Source organism: Peromyscus californicus, unplaced genomic scaffold (genome assembly GCF_007827085.1).
Source record: "Peromyscus californicus insignis strain IS unplaced genomic scaffold, ASM782708v3 Scaffold_7__1_contigs__length_154581171, whole genome shotgun sequence".
Taxonomy (NCBI): Eukaryota; Metazoa; Chordata; class Mammalia; order Rodentia; family Cricetidae; genus Peromyscus; species Peromyscus californicus.
In genome coordinates this window covers 61,741,667-61,768,941 of record NW_026294595.1, presented here as the reverse complement: position 1 = coordinate 61,768,941, position 27,275 = coordinate 61,741,667, and the positions used below count along the sequence as shown (strand labels likewise).

The window sequence follows — 27,275 nt, the reverse complement described above, 5'->3', positions numbered from 1 at the left end:
TGTACTCGCAGACACAGCAATTTTTCAGGAGGTTTGTGTTTTGTTCTTAGAGGCTATTTTATCTACAAATAGACGTTTTCTTAAAAGATGCTTTTTTAGGCTAGGGATGTAGCTCAGTGGTAGGGTACTTTCCTAGCATGTGCAAGGCCCTGGGTTCAGTCCCTAGCATGCCTCCAAAAGATATTTGTCTACAAATATAAGACCTACATAGATTAGTGATATAGGCTCCTTTTCTTCATACAGTCCTGCTCCCTCACAGGAGTTAGCATCCTAGATGGCCAGGCGGCTGCGATGTGTGTGTGTGTGTGTGTGTGTGTGTGGTTGTTCAGTCAGTTATACATTTATACATACACAACCTAAAATTCCATGTCTTTGAAGACCTCAAAAACTCACCTCTGGTCCTCATCTGGAGAGATGGCTTAGTGGTTAAGAGAACTTGCTATTCTTCCAAAGGACCTGAGTTCAATTCCCATCATCCATGTGGCAGTTCACATGTAACTCCAGTTCCAGGGGATCTGGTGCCCTCACACAGACATACATGCAGGCAAAACCCCAGTGTGTGTGTGTGTGTGTGTGTGTGTGTGTGTGTGTGTGTGTGTGTTTATATATATATATGAAATCTTTTATTAAAAAAAAAAGCCCTTAGTGTTGAATCTGTGAAGTCCTTTCACACCTATACCTGTGCTTTGACCTCATTCACAAACCACCACACCTTTCCACTGAGAAACGTTTTGAAACTTGCCAGAAATGACCCGACTTCATCAAGGCTCAGAGCCTGAGACCTGGTTTGTATTCGTTTCTTCTAGCATGCTTCCAACCATTATGTGACTTGCATAAGAGATATACCCTGTGCTGACTGCTGGGGGTGGGGGTGGGGAACAGAAGCACTTTTAATGACATCTGATTTCTCAGTTCCCCTCTGAGAGTTCCTAAGACAACATTGCTACTAAAAGGCAACACGGTTTTGGATTTCCTCTCTCGGTGTCTGGGACCAAAAAAACCAAACCACTTGTTCATCTGCTAGCTATTCCTCGTGTGCTAGTGTGCTAGGTGTTTCCAGCAGGCGTTCCATGTTGGAAATGCACCGACAGCAGCTTTCGTGAAGCTCAGGATTTGGCCTGGTTCCCCTTCCATATCACAGCATGCAGATCACCAAGCTCCTAGGCCAACTGACAGACAGAGCTGAAGTGGGCCCTGGCTTTCATCATTCTCTCTGCAATCTGGATTTCCCCTCCTCTTCTCAAAAGCCACAGAGTATGTGTCTTAGAGGCAGCTACTTTCACAGAAAACCGTAATTGGGAAGGCCTCTTCCATGAGGTGTGCTTGCATGTCCCCATGGTCCTTTTCCTTCTTCACCTTTCTGTGATGTCCATGGGAGAGGGGACCATTGGTCCAGGTGCGTGTAGCCCTTTTTAACACCCATGTCCATCCGGCAGCACAGAAACCAATGTTATTAATAGAAAAATAGGATCTCAAACTTGTTGAGTGCTGACCAAGGAGCCAAAGGCGTTATCTCTTAACCTCTGAGAAACTCTGGGCCTCAGGGGTCTCATTTACCTGGACAAGGCCACATACCTTATCTAGAGCCAAAGAAGGCATTCAAAGGCTGTCAGCCTGGCCCCACAGCCTACACTTGCAGCTACAAGTAAGCTAGTAGGACCAGTAAGATTGTCCCCCACCCCCTGCTTCCCCGTATGGCCCAGGCTGGGCTGCAGCTCATTATGCAAGCCAGGCTAGCTTCTAACTCACACTAACCCTCCCACTCTCCTGATGCTGGGATGACAGGTGTGTATACCACCACAGCCAGCTAGTGATATGTTTTTAAAAACCAAACAACTTTTTAAATGGCTGCTTTTGCAGTTGATCGGGTCCGTAGACTCTAAATAAATAAACCTGGCTTTGGGCCTGTCTCTCAGGGGAGGAGTCCCAGCAGGCTCTGAGGATGTGGCCCCCATCCCAGATGCAAAGAGACTGCCAGGCGATATTTTCCTATCGGTACAGAATCAACTGTAAAAGTGTGTTTCAGCTGGCAAAATTACTTCCCAGCAGGCAAAGCTTTGCTGAGAACGGCACCTCCTTCACAGAGAAACCCAAATCCCAGGCCCGAATTTTCCCTCCCAAGTCAGCCCAGATCCTGCCTGTTTGTTGCTGTTTTTCCTGCTGGTTTAACAGTTTGGGTCCTGGTTTAGGAAGGAGTTTCCACTACTCTATGGGAGGACAAATCATTTCTAAACAGATATGAGTGCTTCCAAGGGATTTGTACACCGTGATAAAAAACCCTTCTCCATTCAGCAAACATAACTGAATGTCAGCTCAGCATGGGGAAGCCCTTGCTTGCAATGGCTGGCACTACTTAAAGCTAAATTTGGCTGCATGTTTCCTTGCACAGGAGCATTCAGGCAAGCCCCAAGAGGGGAAACTCTTGTGGATAATGAGGGGATGGCTTTGAAGGTCTCTTTCAGCTTCTGGTTCTATCACATGCTGAGCTTCATGGCTGACAGAGAGTGGAATGAGGCCAGTTCCTGTGATCAAGAGAATGATGAACCTAAACCCAAATAGCAAAGCTGTTTATACATAAAAATGCAGGCAGCCCTCCTTAACTGTGGGTCCCGCATCTGTGGACGCTACCAAACATAGATGAAAGATATTTGAGGAAGCGATTGTACCTGCCCCAAAGAAGAGCAGGTTTTGTTTCCTTCTTATACCCTAAACAATACAGCATGGCCACCATTTGCACAGAATATATACTTCGTCAGGCATTATAAGTTACCTAGGGAGGATCTAACACATGAAGGGCAATGTACATAGTTTATAGATAAACACTGTGCCGTTTTATATAAGGTCTACAAGGCTCCTAGAATCAACCTCCTGGGACTACTGAAGGGTGACTAAGAATAATAATTAAGATGAAGCTGGGAATGGAACTCAGCTGTAGACTGTTTGCTTAGTGTACACAAAGCCCTGATGCCCAACACAGAATAAAACCAGACATGGTGGTGCACACCTGCAATCATTTGGGAGGTGGAGGCAGGAGGATCCTAAATTCAAGGTCATTCTCAGCTATGTATTGAGTTTGAGGCCAGGCTGGCCTACAGAAGACAAACAAAAAGAATAATCTGTCTGCCTTTAAACCTAGCACTTGGGATACAGGGGCATGCAGAGCCCTAAGGGCTAGAAGTCATCTTGGTCTACATAATGAGCTCCAGGCCAACCAGGGCAGGTTAGACTACATAGTAAGACCCTGTCTCAATAACAGTCATCACCTTCTTCTTCTTCTTCTTCTTCTTCTTCTTCTTCTTCTTCTTCTTCTTCTTCTTCTTCTTTTCTTCATCATCATCATCATCAAACAAGGGTGAAGTAGTGAGAGGCCAGGATATAGATTCAAATCAAAGACACTTGGTGTGATTGAGAGCAAGTCTCATCCCCTCTGTGGGCCTGTTTCCGTTTCTATAAAACAGACTATAAAGCCTTTTTAAACTCTGGCAGCCTAAATTAACACACATAGGTGTCTAGGATTGGGGGCCGGGGAAGGGCTTTGGAAGCTGGGGCTGCTGAAGTGTGCACTGTTATTTATAGCCCTGTCACACTGGGATGGAGCTTCAACCCTGCCCCACAGAAGCACATCTGACAAATGATTTATTACAGCAATTGACGTTTGTACTTACTCATCCTTTATCTGTTCCTGCTAATGGCACAGGGGAACACGTGTGAAGCCTCACAGTCCTGTCAGGCCTCAAAACGGCTCAGTTTGGTCCAGTGTCGGGGATGGTCTGTCTGGTCACAGAACAGGTGTCTCTGTGAAGGTCTCAGTAAGAAAGTGCATTGAGCCAGGGCTTGGGAAGAACTGTACACCCAAGGAACCAACACTGGAGCCAAAGCAGGTGGGGAGGAACAGAGAGGGCCATTGCCACCCTAGATTGTAGTCATCATGGGAGGACTAGGTGAACACAGAGGGCCATTGCCACCCTAGATTGTAGTCATCATGGGAGGACTAGGTGAACACAGAGGGCCATTGCCACCCTAGATTGTAGTCATCATGGGAGGACTAGGTGAACACAGAGGGCCATTGCCACCCTAGATTGTAGTCATCATGGGAGGACTAGGTGAACACAGAGGGCCATTGCCACCCTAGATTGTAGTCATCATGGGATGACTAGGTGCCCAGATTTAAACCAGAAGCAGCGATCACAAACAGAAAGAGCCACTAGCAAAACCAAGACAGGGCTGGGAAGCAGTAGGCAGAAGAAATACCCACCTCTTCCTCCTGCTCTCTTCTAGTCGCCAGCCAGTACCACTCATCAACCACACCTCCAGAAACCAGAGGGCAAGGCGGCAGACCCCAAAGAGCAGTGACTCACTCTAGTCAGCGGTTCTCAACCTTCCTAATGCTGCGATCCTTTAATACAGTTCCCCCCACGTTGTAGTGACCCCCCCAGCCATAAAATTATTTTATTGCTACTTCATAACTAATTTCGCTGTTGTTATGAGTCATAATGTAATTTCTGATATGTGACTTCTGTGAAAGGATCATTCGCCCCCACTCCCCCATACCTCACCCCACCCCCATCCCCACCCCAAAGGAGTTGCGACCCTCGGGTTGAGAACCACTGCTCTAGAGACAAGAGAGGAGCACCACACAGCAGCTTCCTGCTTGTGTCTGGCAGCAGTAGCCTTTCTGTGTTGGCCTGGTAGTGATGCCTCTCATCCCTAACAACTCCAGCCCTGGTTCTTCTCTTCTTCTTCCCCTTCTCAGCTCAGCACTGGCAGCTGCTCCAGCTGTCTCTCTAATACTTGAGATCACAAGTCACAGGCAGCGGGTGCTTTCCTCGGCAACTGAGGTGCTGTTGGAAGCACCTAGTTAACAAGCTCCCTGCCTCCTCTGAAGCCGCCAGCAACTCCTTTTCGGTTTCCGCCTTAGGGAAGTAGTAGACTCTGGATTTGAGCAGCCCGAGTTCAGATCCCAACCGTGTCCCTTACCTGACAGGTTTTGTGCTTTTCTGTGGCTTGTAAAATCAAAGATAGAGAGTTTGGGTGGGGTGGTATACACCCTGAAATCTCAACACTCAAGAGACAGAGGCAGGAAGAATGCCACAACCATCCTAGACTACATAGAGTTCCAGGCCAGCCAAGCTACGTACGTAGTGAGACTCCATCTCAAAAGCAGCAGTAACAACAAAAAACCGAACAAACAAACAAAAACAAAAAAAGTAAAGGAAGTGAAAATAAACAGTACACACACACACACACACACACACACACACACACACACACACACATCCTACTGATTCAATTTTGTGTCGCTCATACATACGTGTGTTTAGGGATTACCACTTAGGATTGAACAACACATCAGGGAACTGATTCCTGGAGAAAACTGATTCGTCCTCTGCCGGCAGCCATTGACTACCTGTAATACTTCATGTGGGGGTGAGGCCTTGGAAAATGTTCCCCACTGACATTGGCATGTCGGCAGGTCTTGTTTAGACAACTATATTGTTGTGATTTTGTGCATACAGCTTCCCTGTCTAGAAAATAGTATCTAACAACAGGAGTCCTGGTCCTCTAGCTCTTAGTCTTTCCAGCCCCCTTTCTCCTGTCCTCTGAGCCTTAGGTGTATGTAAAGGTTGTGTTGTATCAGTTAGGGATAGGCACCCCACAGTTAGTTGTTCTCTATGTTTTGACTAGTTGTGGCTTTCTGTGATGGTCTCTATCAGCTGCAAAACGAAACTCCTTTGATGAGAGCTGAGAGCTACCCTTACCTGTGAGTATAAGGATTAGTATTTAGAATACAGTCAGGAGATATACTGGCTTAGGAAAGTGGCAGTAGTCGGTTCTCCTCTGAAACCTATGACCCTAGCTCTGGGTGGTTGGCTAGGTTTACAATATGAGACATGATTTCCTTCCAGAAAGCCTTAAGTCCAATTAGACAGTTTTTGGTTACCACCAAGATATAAGTACCACTATTACACCGTTAGGGATATCTTGCCCTGCTGGTCATTGTTGCGATTCATAGACTTTACAGCTGGATGGACCCACTGATTGCCTTTCTCCTTTAGCAGCTTGTATAGCATCTTCAGATACTACGAGAGCCAGTCCTCAGGAAAGAGGCTGCAGGTCATTTCTAGCTTAATGCTTCCAAGTTCTGTGTTCAGAGTACACTAAGGTCTTACTTTTGTATGCTAGAAGACACCAAGGACAATGACGGTAACCTCTTGGGCTCCCCTGACCAGCAACTCAGAGGGAGGTTTCTCATGCCTAGCACTGGGGTTTTTATTAGATAGTCTATGGCTCTTGTGGGAAGCATTATCACTCCATTTAACATATGTATTAATATGTTATATATATATTTTTTAAGTAAGCTTATAAAACAGTGTGTTTTCCCAATAGCTTTTTAAAAAAACATCCTTAGTGTTATTTATCTCTCCTTTCTCCCTCTCCTGGCTCTCCCTAAGTATTCCCCTCTCTCTTCCATCCCTAGTTAATCCCCTTAACCACCAGATGCTGATGTCTCCACCTTACAGATAGAGAAACTGATGCATAGAGAGAGGAGAGAGGGAGAGGAGAGAGAGAGAGAGAGAGATCTCCCAAGGTTGTATAAACTACTTCAAGTAGCAAAGCAAGGATTCAGACCCTAGGACTGTCCCATGTCTAAGTCCCTGTGCCACCTAGGGCTATTAGCACCCTGCTGAGCTGTTGTGAGGCCTAAAGGTGGCCACCAGTGAGGAGCCTCTAGGCTGGGCTAAGCTTGTGTAAGTGCTCCACATACCTTCTGTCCTCTCTCCTCCCAACACGTCCCCCACCAGTGGCACCTACCTTCCCACCTAGCCAGCTGCCGGATCTAAATGTTTTCTGTTTGAGAAAGAAAACAGCATGTTGTTACCACCATCCTAGTTCCATCTGCCAAATTGGGAGAATCTGGAGACGCCCAGCCAGCAGAAGGGTGCCCAGAGGCTGGCACTGAGAAACTCAGTCTTTGCGGGGTTAAGAATCTGAGAAATTCATTTGCTGTTCCAGTAAGTGTTTCCTCCGCCCCTTGCTGGGATCACCAGACCAAACACAGGCGGTAATGTAGGCCTAGCAGCCCACAGACCACGCACCAGAGTAGTACCAGAGCCTGGGTCCCGATGGAGACGGGACAGTAGGGCAGGGGCGTTTCACCACTGTAGCTCCCTACAATGGCAAACCTGTTCTCTGGGGAATAGGATGCCATTGTCCCTAGAGTCAATATTCCACTGTGGTCAAGCAACAAGGGTAAAGTCACTGAACGTGGGATTGGGATGAGATGTATACAGTTAGTTGTCCTAGCCAGAGCAGGTGGACTGAGCCACAGTCGCTTCAGTCCACCTCTACACTCCAAAAGCACATGTCCTTTCCCACAAAAGAGTCTGCTGTTCTCTTAGCCAGGAATGCTGCCTCCACCTCTCACCTATCGCTCCGGTCTCAGTGTGCTGTAACCCAGAGCTTTGCCGGGCAGTGGTGGCGCACGCTTTTAATCCCAACACTCGGGAGGCAGAGGCAGGCAGATCTCTGTAAGTTCAAGGCCAGCCTGGTCTACAGAGTGATTTCCAGGACAGGCTCCAAAACTGCACAGAGAAACCCTGTCTCAAAAAATAAAATAAGAGAAAGAAATAAAAGGAAAACACGAAAGTCTTCACCTACCGCTGTGCTCTTAGACTGGTGTTCTCCAGCTTCCCAGCCCCTCTCTATGTCCCATTTTGGACTGTGTGATTGATTGATATTTCTCTCCCTCTCACAGCACGAGAGCTCATCAGTGTGTCAGTGGTACCCAGTGCCCAGTACCCAGAAGGCACTCTAAGCACTGATTAACTACTGAAAAATGAGAGCTTGTCTGAGCTTGCGCCTTAATGAATGAATAGGTGAATTCGCAGGGTGGAGAGGGAGGAGAGGGGAACCGCGTGAGCCGAAGCTCCACGTGTCTGTGGCGCATGTTCAGGACTTGCAGGAAGGCAGGCGCGTGCTGTGGGAGGGAGGACCGTGTGGTGGGAAACGGAGCCGCTCATGTTAGCAGGACCTGTGCTCCAGGCCACGGTGCTGAGCGGCAGTGTTCTTATCGCCAGAGAGGGGCTCCAGCAGAGGCCGGCCTTTCTGCAGGTGAAGAGGCCCCTTCTTCCCACCGTGAGCGGCTCTCCTGTGCTTCCTGGGCTCGCCCTAGTCAGCGGCACCAGCAAATTCAATAGACCCTCCTAAGCACTGACCGAAGTCCCTTCCTAAGTCAGGGCCTCATCAGGAAGGGAGGGCCGAGAACAATGTAGAATCCTGACTGTCCTGTTCCATTTTCGGTTACCGTAGCTGGGGAAGGACAAAGAAAAGGGTTTATTTTGACTGATGATTTTGAGTCAAGATAGAGGGGACATCTGGAGCCGGTCTTGCTGTCAGAGTTATGAGGCGGCACAAAACATCCCATAATAACAGGCAGGTAGCATTCAGGAGACCGCTGGACCTGCTGTTGCAGCATGCCCACTCTTTGTTTTGGGCTTTGGTTTTGTTTTGAAGGCAGGGTCTCTCTACATAGCTCTAGCTGTACTAGAACTCACTCTGTAGACCAGGCTAGCCTGGAACTCACAGAGATCCATCTGCCTCTGCCTCCTAAATGCTGGGATCAAAGGCATGCGCCACCACACCCAGTCACACTTTTTTTTTAAAGTTGTATTTATTTCTATTTCATGTGTGTGGGCGTTTTGCCCGCATGTATGTATGTACACCATATGTGTGCCTGGTGTCTGTGGAGGTCAGAAGAAGACATCAGATCCCACAGAACTGGAGTTACAGAGAGCTGTGAGCCACCATGTGGGTGCTGGGAACTGAACCTAGGTTCTCTGCAGGAGCAGCAAGTACTCTTAACTGCTGAGCCACCTCCCCAGCCCCAACACATCCACTCTTGCTATAACTCTTTAACCCATTTATCTGTTAATCACAAGAACAGAGATTCGTGAGGAGAGGGCCTGATCACCTCTTAAAGGTCCTGTCCATCGCACTTAGTGTCTTACCATGGAGATTCAGTTTCAACATGCATTTCAGAGGAGACAAACCATGTTAAACCACAGTGCTGGCTAAGAGCATGGACTCCGCAGCTGGACAGACTGGGCTTGGATTCCAGATTCACTCTCCTGACTATTGCCTTTTATGGCTTAGACTTTTTAACCCCTCTGATCCTACCTACTCATCTGTAAAGTAAGAAGAGCAACAGGACTTAATGCCACGGGGGTGGTTGTGAATAAAGTGAATTGGTAAGTGTAAAACACTTGGTACAGTGCTGGTACCTCGTCCTCGGGATGTGCTGGCAGCTACAGTATCACAGAGGACTCTGTGAGTGCTATGTGCTATGCGCTACATCATAAGAATTTAGTGTATGTTAGCAACAGTTGTTACTAATATTATTATTATCTCTAGGAGCAAGGACAGTTAAGGCAAATAAAGATAATATTCTTTATCTTGGCCTTAGGGTAAGAAGCTTAGCTCTCCTAATTCATTCTCTCCATAGCCCACTCCCTCCTTTTTAGTAAGAGTAAAAGTCTCGGAGAGGTTGGGTGACTTGCTCAGGGACAAAATGCTAGTTTAAGAAGAGCCAAGTGGCATCCTCGGATCTCGGACCTTCATAGAGAGCTTATTCCTAGGAATGACCCATTTGGTCTCATCCTCCCCTCCCCGACTCTAACTCATTCTTTGTCCTTTAGAAAAGCACTTCTCACTGTGCCTCAATCTTCTCAGTGATAAAACTAGTGAGGACAGTTGTAACAGTCAGGATAGGTATTGATAACTGCTGTAACAAACAGTCCTCTCACCGGTGGATTAACATTGTGGGTCAGGGATGTTGGAGGGCTTTGTGGAGTCATTCTGGGCTCTAGTCTGCTGCCTGCCATCTTGACTCAGTCTCCATCAAGATTGCCTCATCAATCTCCCCTGGTTCCTAAATAGTTAGCCATTAGATGGCAGGAGGCGGGAGAGGGAGGACACAGAAGGTACACTGCACTGAACCATCTCAGCCCCAGGTAACAAGCCTCACTTCCATCCACATTACAAGAGCCAGTGATGGAGCACCAGCCAGGTATGAGGGACAGGGAAATCAGGTCCAAGTGTGACTCAACAAGAAGATACCCCAAGCCCTTGTGATCTGAGCCATCCCCTGCCTCAGGGATGAGACAGCTTCTGTGATCTTTGGCTCCACTGGAGTAGAGTCTGGACCCTGCAGCGTCCAGCCCTATCTGTAGCCTAGACCCTCCTCCCTGAGCTCTGCAATTCCTCCCGCCCAGCAGGAAGAGAAGCCTTCCCTGCCAAGCCTCCTTGAGGGTGGGTGGCTGGTGAGATAATGATCTTACCATGCTTATTGCCTCTTGGAAGGCAGGTGCTGGAAGAAAACCAAGTCCGCTCTGATTTCTCTCCCTGTTCCCTTCACATTCCTTCCCAGGATAAATTTAACCAGTGGAGCCTAGGATGCCAACTTCTTGTTCTCTGAGTCCATGTCAGAGCATTTGTCATGGATGCAGCCTTAGGCTGTACATGAAGGCTGCAGAACCACAGGCTCAACCCCAGCCCCGCCTCAAACATCTGTGATTCATCCCCGCTCCCCATGCCCAGTTGCCACGAGTACATCTCTGTGACAAGGATCTTGAATTCTCCAGTTGTGTGAGAATGTAGAATTTAGAAGGGCTCTAAGACCTTGCACCAGGGTGCTTACATCATTAAAACTAGCTAAAGACAGATGGTTCAGAGATTCCAAGTTTGGGCTGTGGAGTCCTAGAATCAGAAGTCATCAGAATCCTGACTCAAGCAAGTTACCTGCTCATCTCTCTCATCTATAAAATGGGTCAACAACAGTGCATTATTCATGAGGTTAACTGAGGTATTCTACATATATTTCTGGAGCTTTATAAATAGTGGGTGCTGAGATGGTCATGGTCCGTCTGGTCTACATACCCTCAAGCCTGCCTGAAAGCCATAGGTTTCTGAAATCTTCTGTCTATTTCAAATATTTCTTTGAGCTATCCCTGGAGGTCTCCTTGAAGGTCTGGGCTCTTGGGTCTCATGGAGATAGAACTGTTACCCTTCCTGCCGTCCATTCCATCCCCCTTCTGCTGCTGCATTTGAACTCACTCTGCTTTGCTTTGACCTGTATGGAGCTCTCCCGCTGTTACCCAGAGTTAAAGATGGTCTCATTCCTCACCCATTCCCCTGACCTCCAAGCCCTTCCTTTCTTCCTGCTCAGTGGCTGTACTTCATCCAGTATCCCTCTTAGGTCACTGTCATTTTTACCCCGGGTCTCACTCTCTGGAGAAGACTCTCCTGCCTTCCCTCACTCTGTCCCTTCAGCTGCAGGGCCCACAGGAAACACCTGGCATCAGGCACCCTTGAGAATGCTTCCACTGAATGGTTCTCAGCCCATTACTTGGTGGCAGGTTCAGCACTATGGCCTTGCCCAGGCATGGGTAGGGGCAGAAACCTGCTACCCGAACTTCCTGTACTGCTTCCTGATGACCGAAGCATCTGGGCCTGAGCTTCCCTGTCTGCAAAGTGGGGCCAGTTAGAGTAGGTATCCCGAGGGGACAGGGGTGGCCCCAAAAGGTGTGATTACGTGTAGAAGCAATGCACAAGGGTACACATGGGACAAGAGGAGCCAACCTAGGTGGTGAAGGACCCCGAGGCTGGCAGCCTGTGGAAGCTGTTATCCCAGTGCTGGCATGGGCAAGCAAAGGGAGAAAAGCTCGGAATCTAGAGAAAGCTGAAGCCACCCTGTAAGCCTGTGTGGGAGCTAAGCCACTGCTGGAGGCTAAGCCGACTGAATACCCCGTCCTTTCTGCTCTCCTGTTGGTACTTCCTTTGGATGAACCCACCTAAAAGCCAAGCAGACTGCTTGGTAGAAGCAGCAAGAGACAGGCTCCCTGGGCCAGAGCTGGCCAGAGAAAGACGGTGTCTAGTGGACAGAATATCTGTTGTGGGATTTCAGTAGTGTTCAATGAGTCGGTCTCAGTGAGTATTCAGCTGCTGCTAACAGAGCTTTGACAGGACGGGCACCCCTATCTTTTTTTTTTTCCTTTTTTTTCTTTTTGGTTTTTCGAGACAGGGTTTCTCGGTGTAGCTTTGCGCCTTTCCTGGAACTCGCTTTGGAGACCAGGCTGGCCTCGAACTCACAGAGATCCGCCTGGCTCTGCCTCCCGAGTGCTGGGATTAAAGGCGTGCGCCACCACCGCCCGGCCCTCGGGCACCCCTATCTTATAGACATGGAAGCTGACACCCTGAGAGCTAAGAAACATTAAAGGCCACACTGTTTACAGGTGATGACTGTGGGATCCAGACTCATTTCTACTTGACACTGGAGTTCCCCAACGGCATTTCCAATCCCAAGCCTAGCACTTATGAGCTTCGAAGCCACAGGCAGTTCCCCTCCCTGCCATAAGGCGTCTGCAAATTAGGGTGTGAACGTCACCCTTCTGCGTGGGCACCACTGAGTCTGTGGGAAGAATGAAATGTGATCACTCCTATGAGCCCCCAGCTCACCACAAGGCATCTAGCAGCCAGAGCTGAGGAGCAAAAGACAAAGCAAAGGACCTGGGCAGATCTAGTGCTGAGTTTCCAATGGGAAATCCTGGGTGCATCATTTAACCTTGCAGAGCCTCAGAAAATATGAAAATCATTTCCTCTGCCATAGGATGGAGGCAAGGGTAGAATGAGGTGAGGGAGCAGGAAACGCTTTTTCTCAGTTACGGTATAAAACATATTTCTTCAGCAAATAACAATGGCCAACGCCAGTGTATGTTTCCTGTGCCCAGGGCTGTTCTACAACACTGCCACGTATTCTCAGTTCTCATGGCAACCCCATAGAGCAGGACGGTTTTATTGTTGCCACTCAAGATGCCGCCACTGAGTCTCAGGTTAAATGACATGTACACAGTTATAGGAGTCAGGCTTTGAGCCCAGGTAGGTTAAAGTTGGGTGCTGAGATACCCAAGCAAGTAGAACTAAAGAAGCCTGGGGCCAGTTGTGGTCAAGCTGTAGTTCAAGCTGTCATAAACAAAGCTCAAAACGGGGAGAGAGGTTTTCAGAGATGGCTCATTGGGTAGAGTACTTGGTGCTCAAGCATAAGGGCCTGAGTTCCATCCCCAGCACTCACACTTTTAAAAGCCACATGTCTGTAATCCCAGTGCTGAGAGGGTGGAGATGAACGCTTTCCAGGGTCTCATTAACCAGCCCGTCCAGCCAACTGGTGAGCTCCAGGTTTAGTGAGAAACACTGTCTCAAAGATGAGGTGCAAGGCAGTCAAAGAAGACATCTGATCTTGACCTCAAGATACACACATGCATAGGCCATTATATTCACACTCATGGGCACACACACACACACACACACACACACACACACACACAAACCTTGTGTCGAGATTATTTTAAGAGGAGAGGCTTAGTTCTCACCAACAACGATGTTGATTCTGTAGGTTCTAGGTATGGCCCCAGATTCTGTTGTTGAAGTCTCCTTATCAGTGCAGGAAGAATGATAGCAGGCATCTTAACCCACCATCAACTGCTCGATAATGACTATTGAGCTCTAAAGAGCCCTAAGAGTTCAGGCAGGAGAATTCATAGGCAGACCCTGTTTCCCCTCTGGCCTCCAGGTTTGCCAAATACTACAAGATGGAGAACGGCAGCGAGTACCGCACACTCCTGAAGGCTTTTGGCATCCGCTTTGATGTGCTGGTGTATGGGAACGTGAGTCCTGGGATCCAGCAGATGGGGGGGGGGCTCCAATTCCTGCACTTGGGCCTTGAAGAGGCTCTCAGGGGAGGGGAGTCTTCAACTGGCCAACTGGCCGCATCTCCCATCAGCTCCCTATGCTATGTAGGGTGGAACCGTTTGACCCACTAAAAACTCTTCAGGCTCCACAGCCTCTCCTGTAACAGGAGCCCAAGTTTAACCTCAGCCCTCACCCCGTCTCTGTTCAACCCTCTGTCTTCATGCTTTGCTCTATATACATACAGGCTGGCAAGTTCAACATCATCCCTACCATCATCAGCTCCGTGGCCGCCTTCACTTCTGTGGGAGTGGTAAGTTCAGTCTTTCCAGCCTCTTACAGGGCAGTCAGGGTGGGGCCAAGCCAGGCATGGTACTATCAGACAGCTCAGGGTAAGCCCTCCTCTGGGCTCCAACACCTGCTGCTAAGTAGCTCTGGTTTGGGCATCTCCCGTCATTACCTCCCAAGGCTCGTGGCTTCCAGAGACTGCATCCCTGTTTTCGGGTGGTTCTGTCTTATAAGAAATTCCTGCCTCTCACCATGAAGGGAGGGAGAGACTCCATGTTTCCACAGTCCTAGGATACCTTAGTGAGGAAAACAGAGCCACCAGGCAAGGTGGGGACAAAGGCTCACTCCCAGGGACTCCTCCTCTACCTCCCTCTGCTTCTTCCTTCACACTCTCTGTGCTTGTGAGCCAAGGGCATTTCTCAGTAGCTAGAGAGGTGGGCCATAGAGGATCCCGAAGAGCCTCTGGGAATTTTTTTGAGAAGAGCTGTACAGTCGTCTCTCTGGAAGACTCAACCCCTTCATGCCCCTCCCCTCACAATGCTTCGGCCACCTGTCTGCTGAAGGTAGTCCTGGGCACGAGCTGGGCAGCACAGGGGCCACTGGAGCGCTGCCCATCTCAGAGCCGCTGTTTGAACCTGCACCGCTGCTCTCCCTCCAGGGGACTGTTCTCTGTGACATCATCCTGCTCAATTTCCTCAAAGGGGCCGATCACTACAAAGCCAGGAAGTTTGAGGAGGTGAGTTGGGGAAGCAGAGCAAGGAGGGCTGCTGGACCCTCGATGGCTTACTGTCCAGGGTGTTCTGAATGGAAGTTCAGTGGGCCTCCATTCGTGTGTGGGGTCCAAGAGAGCGCTGGGCCAAGAATGGACTCTTCGGGGATTTAGGGCTGGGTGTAGCTCAGGGGTCTGTTGCTTACCTAGCATGCACAAAGACACCAGCCCTTCCCTTACGAGAAAACAATCGGGGGGGAGGAGTTCTGTGAGTCATTGTCAACATGCCCACCACTCACTGTCACTTGTCCACTTCCGGGGCAGAACGGATCCTGCCTGGAGATGGCCTGGGTTACAGTTTTCCCTTGGAGCGCATGCAAAGTCCTGGGTTCTCAGAGACTTACTCTACCTCCCTCAATGACCCGGCAACCCCACCCCACCCCAGCTGCTGAATTTGTCAAACGGGTCACACTGGAAGATGCTGCCCAGTGTCAAACATGACGATGCCAACTCTTCTGCTTGCAGGTGAATGAGACAACACTGAAGGGTACTGCCTCCACCAACCCGGTGTTCCCCGGTGACCAGGCCACCGTGGAAAAGCAGTCCACAGACTCGGGGGCCTACTCCATCGGCCACTAGGGCCCCTCCCCAGGGTCCCATGCTCACCCTTAGGCTGCAGACTCTCCAACAGGCCACCCTGTCTGGGCAGATGGGGGTGGGATGGGGGAGAGAGGGGCTCTCATTTCTGCTGCTCATCCCAAAGACCACAGCCAGGTATCTAGGTCCTTACTGTTCAGCAGTCAGGTAATGCTTCCTGCTAAGACCTGAATCTTGCCTTTACCCCTTGCATGCCTCCCATCTGCTTCCCAGGGTCCTAGGACAGCAGTATCCATCCCTTTCCAAAGGAGAGAGAAAATGGTTGCTATGGTTACACCCATAGGGCCAACCAAGTACCAGGCACTTCCATACACATTATCTCATTGGGGCCTTAAAATAACCCTATAGGGTATATTTCTGGGTGTTTGTTTGCTTGTTTGTTTGTTTGTTTTTGAAGAGAAGCAAAGGCTCAGGGAGACTGAGTCATTTGCCCCAGTCCACGTGACCAGAAAGTGAGGTTTATACCCAGGTCTGACCCCTTTGCCCACATCCGTGAGGGAAGAATGAACTCCCTGCATGGGGTTCCTTTGTGTCCGTTGCCTTTCCGGTGACTAGATCACCAGTGAGCTTTCTCGGCAATGCAGGCCCTACTTTAGGGGAGCCCAGTGAGATGGAGTATAAACTCTCATTTCTGACTTGGCCAAGTCCAGCTTCAGAAGGAAATAGGAGGTATGTCTGTTGGTGAATTTTTCCTCACCTCACCCCGTATCTCAAACCCAAGCTGAGGAGTAGACCTTTGTTCTCCAGATAGGCCCTCACACATCTGGACCCTCACTCCAGAATCCAGATAGAACACACACACACACACACACACACACACACACACACACACACACACACACACACACACGACAGGTGAGAAGTGATTTCTAAACCTAGCATCATGCCCCAGGACATCAGCTGTCCTTGTTTAAGCATTGTTGGAAAAGCCTTACTTAGTGGCTAGCGATGTAGCTGAGTAGATACAGTGTTTGTCTAGCATGTGTAAAGAAAGCCTAGGGCCAACCTCCAGCACTGTATAAACCAGGTATGGTGGTGCACACCTGTAATCCCAGCACTCAGGAGGTAGAGACAGCAGTGTGGGGAGGGGGGAGGAGTGTCAAAAGTTCAAGTTCATTGTGGCAACATAGTTAAGTCTGAGGCCAGCCTGAGTCCCATGAAGCTGTCTCAAAAAAGAAGTTAGGAGGCACAGTGAAATCCAATGCCCTGTGAGCATTCAGCCGGGTCAGCCAGGCCTGTTCCATGTGATCCTAATAGGGTAAAGGGCCTCAGGAACCATCATGTCCAACCCTCTTGCTTACAGATCAACACTAAGGCCAGAAATGGAAAACGGCTTCCCTTGTGCCATAGTGAAGTGTCCTGTGCTCAGAGAAGGACACTATTGAACAGAAGTCAAGTCCATCTTGTCTCTGTCTTTCAAAGAAAAGAGGAGAGGGAGAGGAAGCCCTAAATCTCAGAAGCTCAAGGACAGAATCAAGGTTTGGGGAGGAAGCAACTTGAAAGGCTTTTTTGGTTTGGTTTGGTTTTTTGGTTTGGTTGCTTTTGATGAAAAGACGTTGCTATGTATCCCTGGCTGACCTCAACTTTACAGTCCTCCTCCCTCACCCTTTCCCCAGGATTGGGATTTACAGGCAAGTGTCATCATCCAGCTGGGGGCACCTCTTTAAAAAGAATACAGAATTAGGTATCAGAGAGGTTCATGCAAATGAGTGGGCCTGAGGTATAAGTTTCATTAGTGTCAGGGCCAGTCTCCTCTGGGAACATGGGCATGGTGATGAGGTCTTAGCAGAGATGAGCATACATGTAGACAGAGGGCTGGCCCCTCACCAGAAGGTACAGAGAGATGTGGGGGAAGGGGTAGTGTAGCAGTACTTTGGGAAGGCTTCTACAAGAGTACTTGAACAGACCCAACCCCAATGATCTCCACCCAGGGGGAGAAGGGGTAAGAGTCCTCTCACCAGGTCCATCAATCCTGCCCTCCATCTGCTACTCACAGCCCCCATCATGATGGGCGATGGGATACTGTCTCCCTAGCACCAGCATCAGCTCCTGGGTAGTATCCAGTAGACCTGGCCAGGCTTCATCTCTCCAGCACAGACATCAGTAAAGGAAACAGCACATCCTCCAATAAGGAGGCCCCCAGGCCCCCTTTGAGCTAAGGCGGAGTTCACAAAGATGCTTCCTAGGAGGAGATGGAGACACTGTGTCCTGGAAGGGAACTGTACCCCAGACTAGGATAATCCTCCCCCAGGTACCTGAGCCTCTTCTGGACCTTCCAGTAAGTGTGTAAGCCCCATTCTCTACTCCCCTTTGTCTGAATCAAGTCCACTTTTGTGTGCTATTAGATGTAGGCTAATAGAAATTACAACAGCCAGCTTGTATCTGATACACTGTGATTTACTCAGCGCCGTCACCAACATGGTCACACGGGCCCTGACCACACCTGGGGAGCTTTCTGTGGTTTGTTATTAATTTGGTAGAAAAACAAATAGACAGTTCTTGGAACTAGAGCTGGAAGTATTGCCTAACTCAATCTCCATTTTACAAAAGAAACTGAGGCTGAGTGAAATGAGGGAATGGAAGCAGAAGTGACGTGAACCCAGAGATTTGTGATGCTGGAGTGTGAGATGTTGACTTCTGTGTGTATCTATTGGGGGGAAAGTCAGGAAATTTGTTGACTCACCTTTTGTTTATATATGTTACCTGGGCTAAGCAAGATCCTGCTGCAGTAACTGGTAAAATCTAAGCGAAGTAGCTAGGCAGGATGAGGCACACAGTCTCCCAGGGGCAGGGAAATAGAGCTGGGGAATTCTGAGAATCATCTGGTGCCCAGACCTGCACTAGCCAGAAGCAGGAACAAGTTACAGAGCCAACTGTCTGAAGAGATGCCAAGGCTGTCCTCCTGAGTCTCTAGAAAGCAAACGCAGTGGACACAGCAGTCTGTTTCCCTTCCCTCCCACCAGGTCCCTGCAATACCCTGACATTCCATACCCTTCCTTTCTGTGTTCCTTCTCACAACACCTTGTTCTCAGCAAGTTACCAGTCTCCTGGGGATAGTAATTCGTACAGTTCTGGGGACTGTCTTCTCTCAAGATTACTTGCCTTTTAGTCAAGAGCTAAGCAAGAGTGAGAGGCCGTAAACAGCCAGCACAATTGCTACATCAGGGCACAGTGCGATACTCAGAAACAGTGCCAGAGACTTGAGGAGCATTTTACTAGCTAGGCGTGCTCTAAGGAGGCTTTAGTCGAGAAGGAGCTTGTCCCCACACACATACACACCTCTGCCCATGGCTCTGGCCATCAGGGTGTTGGGCTCCTTGGTTAGACACCATTCTCTGTCAGGGAAGGAGAGGAGGTGGCGAGAAAGGCAGCGAGTGACTGCATCCGGAACTTGGTGTACCCCGAAATGTCCTCGTTACTGCTCATCATCCCACCCCCTGCAACAATCCCACTTTCTCTAGAAGCATTGAGTCAAGAGTCCACTTACTGCAGTGTTCGATGCAGGGACCTCCATGGCCCCCCACTCTTAGGCAGCTCCACCTCTTGACAGGATTCTTTGCCATGATTAGGAGCTGAGTCAACAATCCCTCTACCAAGACAGACCCTGGGCATCCTCCATCAGTGAGGTGCCATGGGTGTCAGGACCTACTCATCCATGTTCAAAGACCTCCATGTTCAAAGGACTTAGCTATACTGTTTCTCCCCAATCCACTGTCTAGGACTGTGCCCCATCCCTGTTCTGTTCCCTCAAATCCAGTAGCCTTAGAGAGGGTGTGGGGGGGATACTAGTATACATTTGTATTTTGGGTACCCCACATTTACAAGTGCATGTACAGAAATTCTCTCACCATGAGCATACGGACACACACAATTTGAGGTTTTCTCTATACTCTTTAATACCCAGTCTCAACTGTGAACCTCCCGTTCTGTCTACTCTAAATTCTTTTTGTGAAATCCTTCTAGCCCAGTGTCCTAGCTGGCTTAAAGTTAAAGGTAAAAATGATATTCCCTCCATCTCCCCAGGTCTGAAAAAGTGACGTGAAGGAATGCCGAGGCCCAAGATAATAGAACTAAGGGTGAGATCTAAGCTCTTGCCAGTCTCTTGCCTTGGGCTTGAGTGTAGGATAGATCCCTTCAAAACTGTAACCTCTCTACAGAAAGAGTGGGTGATAATGGAGGAGAGGGCCGCCTCTCTCTTGAAACACCCAGGAGGAGGCTGAGAGAATGGGAAATGGGAATCATTGCTGGATGCCAAAAAGCATAGCACTAGAGGAACAGACTTCTGTAAAAGAGGGTTTTCACCCCTCAGTGTGTCCCCCACTTTCAATCTCGGTATTGCACACCAGCTCTTGAGTAAGCCCCTTCTCCTCTATTTGGAAAGCCACTCAACCCCCCACCTCATAATAAGACCAAGCAAAAGCAGGACCAGCTCCCCAGCAGATGGCTCTTCTCTGCTCTCCTCTCACTGGCTAGAAAGGTGGAATGAGAGCCAGTGAAGAAGAGACTGCAGAGAGCGTTGCTCAGCTTCCGGGTGACTTGGTACTGCCACCACACAATGCCCCAAGCTCTGTCACTGCTCCCCACCCGCATCAGGCTGCCTAGTCCCACCGTCTTTCACTTCTAGGATTTTCCCAACAAACAGGGGTCTCTGAGAAAGGGCAATGAAGAAACAAGACTTTTTGGGCTTGGTGGTGCACGCCTTTAATCCCAGCACTCAGGAGGCAGAGACAGGCGGATCTCTATGAGTTCGAGGCCAGCCTGGTCTACAGAGCGAGTTCCACAAAGGAAAGAAACAAGACTTAGGTGATGCAGTGGAAAGCCTGACTTTTTGACCAGGAGAGGCAGGGGACAGAACTGAATGCCAAATGATGGGACACCAGCAGCCAGGGCTGTGAAGGCAGGAGGTTCGAAGGTAGAGTCCTTCCTCCAACTTAGAAGGAGCAGATGAAGGGCAGGCGGCGATTGCAGGAGGCTCTTCGCCAATGGCCCCCTGCAGCAGAGAACACAGTGATATAAACTGCCTGGGGTCAGCACTGAGCTCCACCCCTCCCTCGTCAGGTACCTTTCTACCCCCTTCCATAGCGATCATCATCTTTGGAGGAAGAGATTTGTGGCAACAATTTGCTATATCATAGCTGGTAGGTAGCAAGGGTGGCATGCAAATCACAGCCCTCTTGCTCTAGCATGCATTCAGCCACTATACTAAAGTGCTGCACATCTGCCATGTATGCTGTTCCCCACATCTGCAGCTGGAAGCTAGGCTCTTGTCTCAGCCATCACCAATTCCTACATCCACATCTTCCATTCACATCTGCTGGTCTTGCTGACGACTTAAGTCATTCAAGTTTGTTAACCTGGTATCAGAGGAGGTAAAGGGCTCCCACCTACTCCCTCTACAAGGTATCCCATCATCTGGACTTGCCCTGAGAAGTCTTTACACCTCAGCCCTCCCCACAGACCAAGTTTGAGTTCTCCATATGGAGTGAGTAGATTTGAAGAGGTGTGTCCAGGCAGCTCAAAGAAATAGCAACTAAAATTCTACTTTATCAATGCATCTCCTTTGTCTGGAGCCTATCCCTCTCACCTGTGGTGCCTAGAGTCACACAGTGTCCTCCCCCATTCCCAGGCTGCCCTGGGGCCCAGTATCCAAAATCCCAGCAGCTCCCATCAGTCCAGCGAAACTTCTTCCAGAAGAACTAGAGAAGAAAGAAAGTGGATCAGAGAACCAAAGAAGGCAGGAAGATCCAAGCCATTGCTGACTCCTCTCACTGCCTGGAAAGAGGCCGAATGCTCTCACCACCCATCTCTCAGGGTTTGCAGGGGATGTGATGGAGAATAACCATTGCTCCCAGACACCATACAGGGGAGATTTCCCCAACCGTGCTGATCTTATTAACATGCAGGCTCGGATTCAGGAGTTCAGGCATGGGGCCCATTATTCTGCATTTCTAACAAGCTACCAGGTGATACTGATGATGATTGCCCATGGACCACTCCTCTAGTACTAAGTATAATTCTTTCATCCACTATCTTGGGATTACCACTAGGGATGGAGATGCCTGTTTTACAGCTGAAGAAAAACCAAGGATCTGAGGGTGCTCCTCAGATAGTAAACAACTGGGATGAGCCCGGAGTCAGTCTCCTGGAATCTGTCTGTCACTTCAGTTTTGTGTAATCACTTGTCTCAAAAACCCAGCTCTGAGGACTGGAGAGATGGCTCAGCTGGTAAAGGGCTTGCCTGAGTTCAGTCTCTAGCACTTACATTAAATATCCAGGCTGCTGGTTCACACTTGGAATATCAGTGTTAGGTACCAAAGATAAATGGATTCCTTTGGGGTTCATAGTCAGCAAGTGTAGCTGATCAGAGAGCCTAGGTCCCAATGAGAGACTCTGTCTTAAAAAATAAGCTAGGTGGCTCCTAAGGAATGACACCCGAGGTTGGCCTATGGTCTCCACATTCAGGTATACACAGAAAACACACACACACACCAAACCTAGGAAAGGGTGAGAGAGAAGTAATAAGGAACCCTTATATAACATGTACTAATTTTGATCTGAAGTGTCCCCGCCCCAAAGACCATGTGTTAAAGACTGTGTCCCCAACTCGTGATAGAATTGGGGGGTGGGGGCTGGAGAGATGGCTCAGAGGTTAAGAACACTGGCTGTTCTTCCAGAGGTCCTGAGTTCAATTCCCAGCAACCACATGGTGGCTCACAACCATTTGTAACGAGATCTGGTGCCCTCTCCTGGCATGCAGGCGTACATGGAGGCAGAATGTTGTACACATAATAAATAAATAAATCTCTTTAAAAAAAAAAGAATTGGGGGTGGTAGAACATTTAAGAGGTAGAGTTTACTTAGAGACAGTTAGGTCATCTTGGGCATGCTCTTGAAGAGATTGCTAGGACCCTGAACCCTTTCATTCTTTGCTTCTCTGTCACCAGAAGTAAACAGTCGTCTTCTGCCACACACTCCCACCATGACATCCTGTGTGTCAAATCCAAACCAACACCTTCAAGTGAGTGTAAACTGAAGCCTCTGAACATATATGTCAAAATAAGCCTTTCTTCCTTATAAATTGATTCTCTCAAGCATTTTGTCACAGTGACAGCTGACTAGCTGATAACAATTGTCAATTTTCTTGGTGTAAATTTACCATGGCTAATTTTGAGCTACAAGCCTGAAGTCATTGAATATGAAATTAGTGAGAGGTATGGACAATCAATTCTCCCAAGACAGTACAGGGCAACTCCAGCATCCCATTGCCCATCATTTAAAGGACACCTTAACTGTGAGCCAGCAAATGATCCCTCAAGACAATCAAAACTTTCTATACTGAGTTGGGTCTGAACTTACCCAGCCCTTAAGGATGCCTCCAATCCAGATGCGGGACTGGTTGATCTTCCTGGCCAAGCATTGGATTTGGTAGTTGAAACTGTAGCTATGGATGGACGCAAGATTGCCTCGGTAGCATCTCCTGCAGACACGCTGCAGAGGGGAGAGATGGGATAGAGAATTCACTCTCTTTTGCCTCAAGATCCTGAATCACCAAGAAAGATCCCTACAACTATTCAGATTCATTATAAGGATTCCACTTGCTTCCATTAAGCCTCTATTTTGCTTCTTTATCAGTGGTCAGGACATCCTTGCAGGAAATAATAATCCTGATAATAATTATAGCCACCATTTAGAGACTGTTTCACATGGCAATTCAAATGCATAATCTCTTCTGATCTGCACTACAGTTAAAAAACAGCAGTACCATACAGTCAGCCCTCCATAGCTGTGGGTTTCTTGCCCACATATTCAACCAACCATACATTGAAAATATCTCTTGTGTGTTTGTATGTGGGGCTCTGGGAGTAATGTACGCCTGTGAGGGTGTGGATGCACACCTGCAGAAGCCAGTGTAGAGCATCGGGTTGGGTGTCCTCTATCACTCACTGTCTGCCTTACTGCCTCGAGACAGGGTCTCTCATTGAACCAGAAGCTTGTTGCTTGAGATAGGCTGCCTGGCCATTGAGCTCTCAGGATCTACCTGTCTCTGCCCCCTAGTGCTAAGGTTACAGGCATGCACTGCAATATCCAGATTTCTCCATGGGTGCTGGAGATTTGAACTCAAGTCTTCATGCTTTCAAAACAAGCTCACTTTACCCATGAAGCCATCTCCTCAGCCCCTAAAAATGTGTATTTTTAGTTATATTTACACTGAACAATGCTCTTTCCTTTGACATTAGTCCCCAAATAATAAAGTATAAAAACTATTCTCTTGAATTTACATTTCAGTATTACAAATAATCTAGAGAATGGTTTAAAGAATACAAGAGGGGGTAATGAGATAGCTCAGTGAGTAGATAAATGAGTTTGATCCCAGGTCACACATGGAGGAAAGAGAAAATCAACTCCTGAAAGTTGTCTCCTGACCTACATACATATGTCATAGTGTGTGCACCCTTGCATGAACATACAATAAATAATAAGCGTAAACATTTAAAATACAGGAGAATGTACAAGGATTATATGCAAACACTATGCCATTTATACATAAGCACCTTGAACATAGATATTAGTGTCTACTGGGAGGGTCCTGGGACCAACGTCTCATGGAAACTAAGGGGCAACCATATATCTTCATTTGGAAGAGCCTGGTCTCTGAAAGGTGAAGAGAGTCCCCCAGAAAACAATTAATGGTCAATGAAAGAAGGCAGTATTTAACACAGGGGGTTCTTTTTTTTTCTTGTTAGAGGTAAGATTGCTCCTTTAAAATTCATTTCAGTGCAGTTGTCAAATCTTGACATTTCCTAGTTAGCATGTACATGCACACACACACACACACACACACACACACACACACACACAAACAAACAAACACACTTCCCAGAGTGGGCCACACAGAAGTATTGAGTGAGGTACAGAAGGGTTAGTCTGTCACTTTGAATCTCCCCACTTATAGGAGTTGTTTTTAATGCTCTATATGGTTTTAACATAATATTTTATTTATTCTGAGATTCTCATACACGCATACAATGTGTTTTGACCGTGTTCCTCTCCCCGCTCCCTACTCTAGCTCCTCCTGAATCACATATATATCCTCTTTCCAACCTCATATCCTCTTTTAGTAAACATATGACCCAAAGAGACTAATTAATGCTGTCCATACATGCATGACCATACTCAACCTAACAGTGGCCACACCCCTAAAGGAAATTGACTTTCTCTTAGTAGCCATCAATTGACAATAACTCCTCATCTAAGGATGGTGCTTGTGGACCCCTGCACATCCATGATAGAATGGTGACTGGCTTGATCTTCTGCAGGTCTTGTGCAGGCAACCACAGCTGTTGTGAGCTCATGAATGCAACAGTTCTGTCATTTCCAGAAGACACCACTTCACCCCAATCTTACCCTCAACCTCTGGCTCTTACACCTATTCCTCATCCTCTTCCATGAAACACAAGTATCCTTATCACCAAAGTGTTTGTACACAAGTCAGTGGTTCTAAAAGTGCAGTCCTCAGACCAAGATGATCTCCATTCCCTATGACTTTGTTACAGTCCTTAGAGCAATGCCCCCCTTAAGCCTCTTGATTCAAAGACTGTGAAGATGGAACTACAAATCCTATATTTTAACAAGACCTCCAGGCAATTCTGCAGCTTTGAGAAACACTAGTCTAAATGAATAGAGAACAGAATTTTTAACCCAGTCCTTTTTCCTCCCCTTGACCTTTTCATGATGTCTTCCTATTACTTACCTGAGCCTTATCAAAAGTCTTGGGAATCGTAACCAGCACGTAGCGGCAGCTCTTGCACCCAGGAGCTCCCTGCAAATGAGCTGTGTCCTCTTCCCTGGGGCATGTTGAGCCCTTGTCTAAGGCATCTGGGTTGGACTCCTCATCTTCAAAGATGTCTTGATGTTCAGAACCCTCAGCCTCCTCTCCCTCTGTCTGCATTGTCTCTTGGGTCAGAGCCAAATCTCCTCCCTGCTCCCTTGAACCATCTGCATCCTTCCACAGGTCTGGCTCTCTCTTTGGGTCCTCCAGATGGGGGTGAGTAGCCTCTAGGAAGAAGAGGTAACCTGCCATCACGTGAGAAGCTCTCTTCCTCCAGCACCTCGGACAGCTCCAACTATCCACTAGAGATTTCCTGGGTCCTAATCTGGAGCCACACACTAGTAAGGAACTCCTCTAGGTTGGGTAAAAAGAGATGTCTTACACCAGACTCATAGAGGGACAACAGCCTGAATGCTGGCTGACACCATAGGTATGTATATGGGTAGGAAGACCTTGTGAGAAAAGCCTGGAATGATCACTGGCCCTTCATCCTATTATATAGATGCTTTGTTTTTGTTTTTGTTTGTTTCTTCCTGAAGGAGCCAGTCCTGGGTCTTGGAGATATCTAACCAGAGATGTGTGAGCAACCCAAAAAGAACACACTGTGACCCTAGCCCTGTGATAACAGCAACAATGACCAAAAGGGTGGGAGAGAGGGAAAAGGAGGAAGATGGATGAGAACGAAAGGGAAGGACTTACCCAGATGAAAAGCAGAAGCTGTCCCCAGCAGGAGAAGAGACAGGACCAGGGCCTGCTTCATATCTCCTTGATCATGTAGTAGAGGCAATTCTGCCTTCGTCCTCAGAACTGTCCTTTTTGTGTCCAACACAGCTTCTGACACATGACATGATACTCGTTTAATTACCTGATTAAAGGGAAGGCCAGAGAGCCTCCTCTTCCTCCTTTTCCTCCTCCTCCTCTGATAGACAGGAAAGTCTGAAACAGGAGTTAGGGATGGGCAACTGAGCTGCAAAAGTGCCCTCTTAAGATCTTCATGGCTGTTTCCTAGGACCGCATTCTACCTAGATTCCAGACCTGCAGGGACAGGTCAGCCCCCAGCCAGAGCTGACTTCACTTATGTGGGAAAAGAAGAGGCAAAGACAGTAGTTGTGGTGATCCTAGAAACAGACTCCCCAGATGTTTGGGTGCTAGTGTCCTCCTGTTTCCTCCCTGACCCTGGCCCAGCACAGCACTCACCTTATGAGAGTCTGTGGTCACCCCCTCTCAGTGGCTGCAGCAATTGCTGCACTATCAGGCCTTATACTGGGTTTTTAGGGAAGTGGAAGGGGCCAGGGTGATTGCTCCAGGCCAGGCTTGGAGATAATGGAGCTGATAATAATTTGTTCAGTTTTGACACCCCAGACCCTGCTCTCTGTTAACACAGCAGAGCCCTGCCCTCTGGGGCCTGCTGCCCTAAGTCAAAGCCCATGTGCACCAGTTTATTTAAGAGGTATGTGTAATGCCATGCCTATCAACCAGATGTAATTAGTATTAATGACCCGAAAGTGTCCAGCCTGAATGATATCCTGTAATTCAGAAGCAACCTTCCAAGGTTCTACGAAGTGATGTGCAAATCCTAGGGAGCAGCTAGGGACTTCGAAGGGAAGGAGGATGAGAGGAGGTGAGCCTGAGCATCCACAAGAGGTGCTTCATAAACAGCACACCCCTGATCCCACCGTCATCCACGTCCACTGAGACTATAGGATTTCCCCGCTTCACAGATACAAACAATAGGATTCACAGAAGTAAAGCTCACTGAGCTTTCATGATTCCCTGGCTAGTTTTTATGTCAACCTGACAAAAGCTAGAGTCATCTGAGATAAGGGAATTTCAACTGACAAATGTTCCCATAAGATCAGGCTGCAGTCAAGCCTTAGAGCATTTTCTTGATTAATGATTGATGGGGAAGGGCCCAGCCTATTGTGGGTGCTGCCATCTCTGGGCTGATGGTCCTAGGTTCTATAAGAAAGCAGGCCGGGCGGTGGTGGCGCACGCCTTTAATCCCAGCACTCGGGAGGCAGAGCCAGGCGGATCTCTGTGAGTTCGAGGCCA

General features: G+C 48.3%; 2 protein-coding genes across 3 annotated transcripts in view; one reads left to right on the top strand and one right to left on the bottom strand.

Annotated features, from left to right (window-relative positions):
• Positions 1 to 17,775, top strand: part of P2rx3 (purinergic receptor P2X 3) — a 37,893-nt gene extending 20,118 nt beyond the window's left edge. For both annotated transcript variants that reach the window (XM_052724797.1, XM_052724796.1), the window contains 4 exons: positions 13,625 to 13,718; positions 13,988 to 14,053; positions 14,687 to 14,764; positions 15,263 to 17,775. In XM_052724797.1, the coding sequence (XP_052580757.1) occupies positions 13,625 to 13,718; positions 13,988 to 14,053; positions 14,687 to 14,764; positions 15,263 to 15,376 (352 nt within the window). In that variant the 3' untranslated portion in view covers positions 15,377 to 17,775. The remainder of the gene's footprint in view (positions 1 to 13,624; positions 13,719 to 13,987; positions 14,054 to 14,686; positions 14,765 to 15,262) is intronic.
• A 2,370-nt stretch (positions 17,776 to 20,145) lies between these two features.
• On the bottom strand, positions 20,146 to 26,055 carry Prg3 (proteoglycan 3, pro eosinophil major basic protein 2). The gene is made up of 5 exons (XM_052725684.1): positions 25,923 to 26,055; positions 25,146 to 25,450; positions 22,751 to 22,882; positions 20,979 to 21,090; positions 20,146 to 20,384 (listed from the first exon to the last, which is right to left on the bottom strand). The coding sequence occupies exons 1-5, from the start codon at positions 25,981 to 25,983 to the stop codon at positions 20,326 to 20,328; spliced, it is 669 nt and encodes a 222-aa protein (XP_052581644.1). The 5' UTR covers positions 25,984 to 26,055; the 3' UTR covers positions 20,146 to 20,325.
• Between the last annotated feature and the right edge of the window lie 1,220 nt (positions 26,056 to 27,275).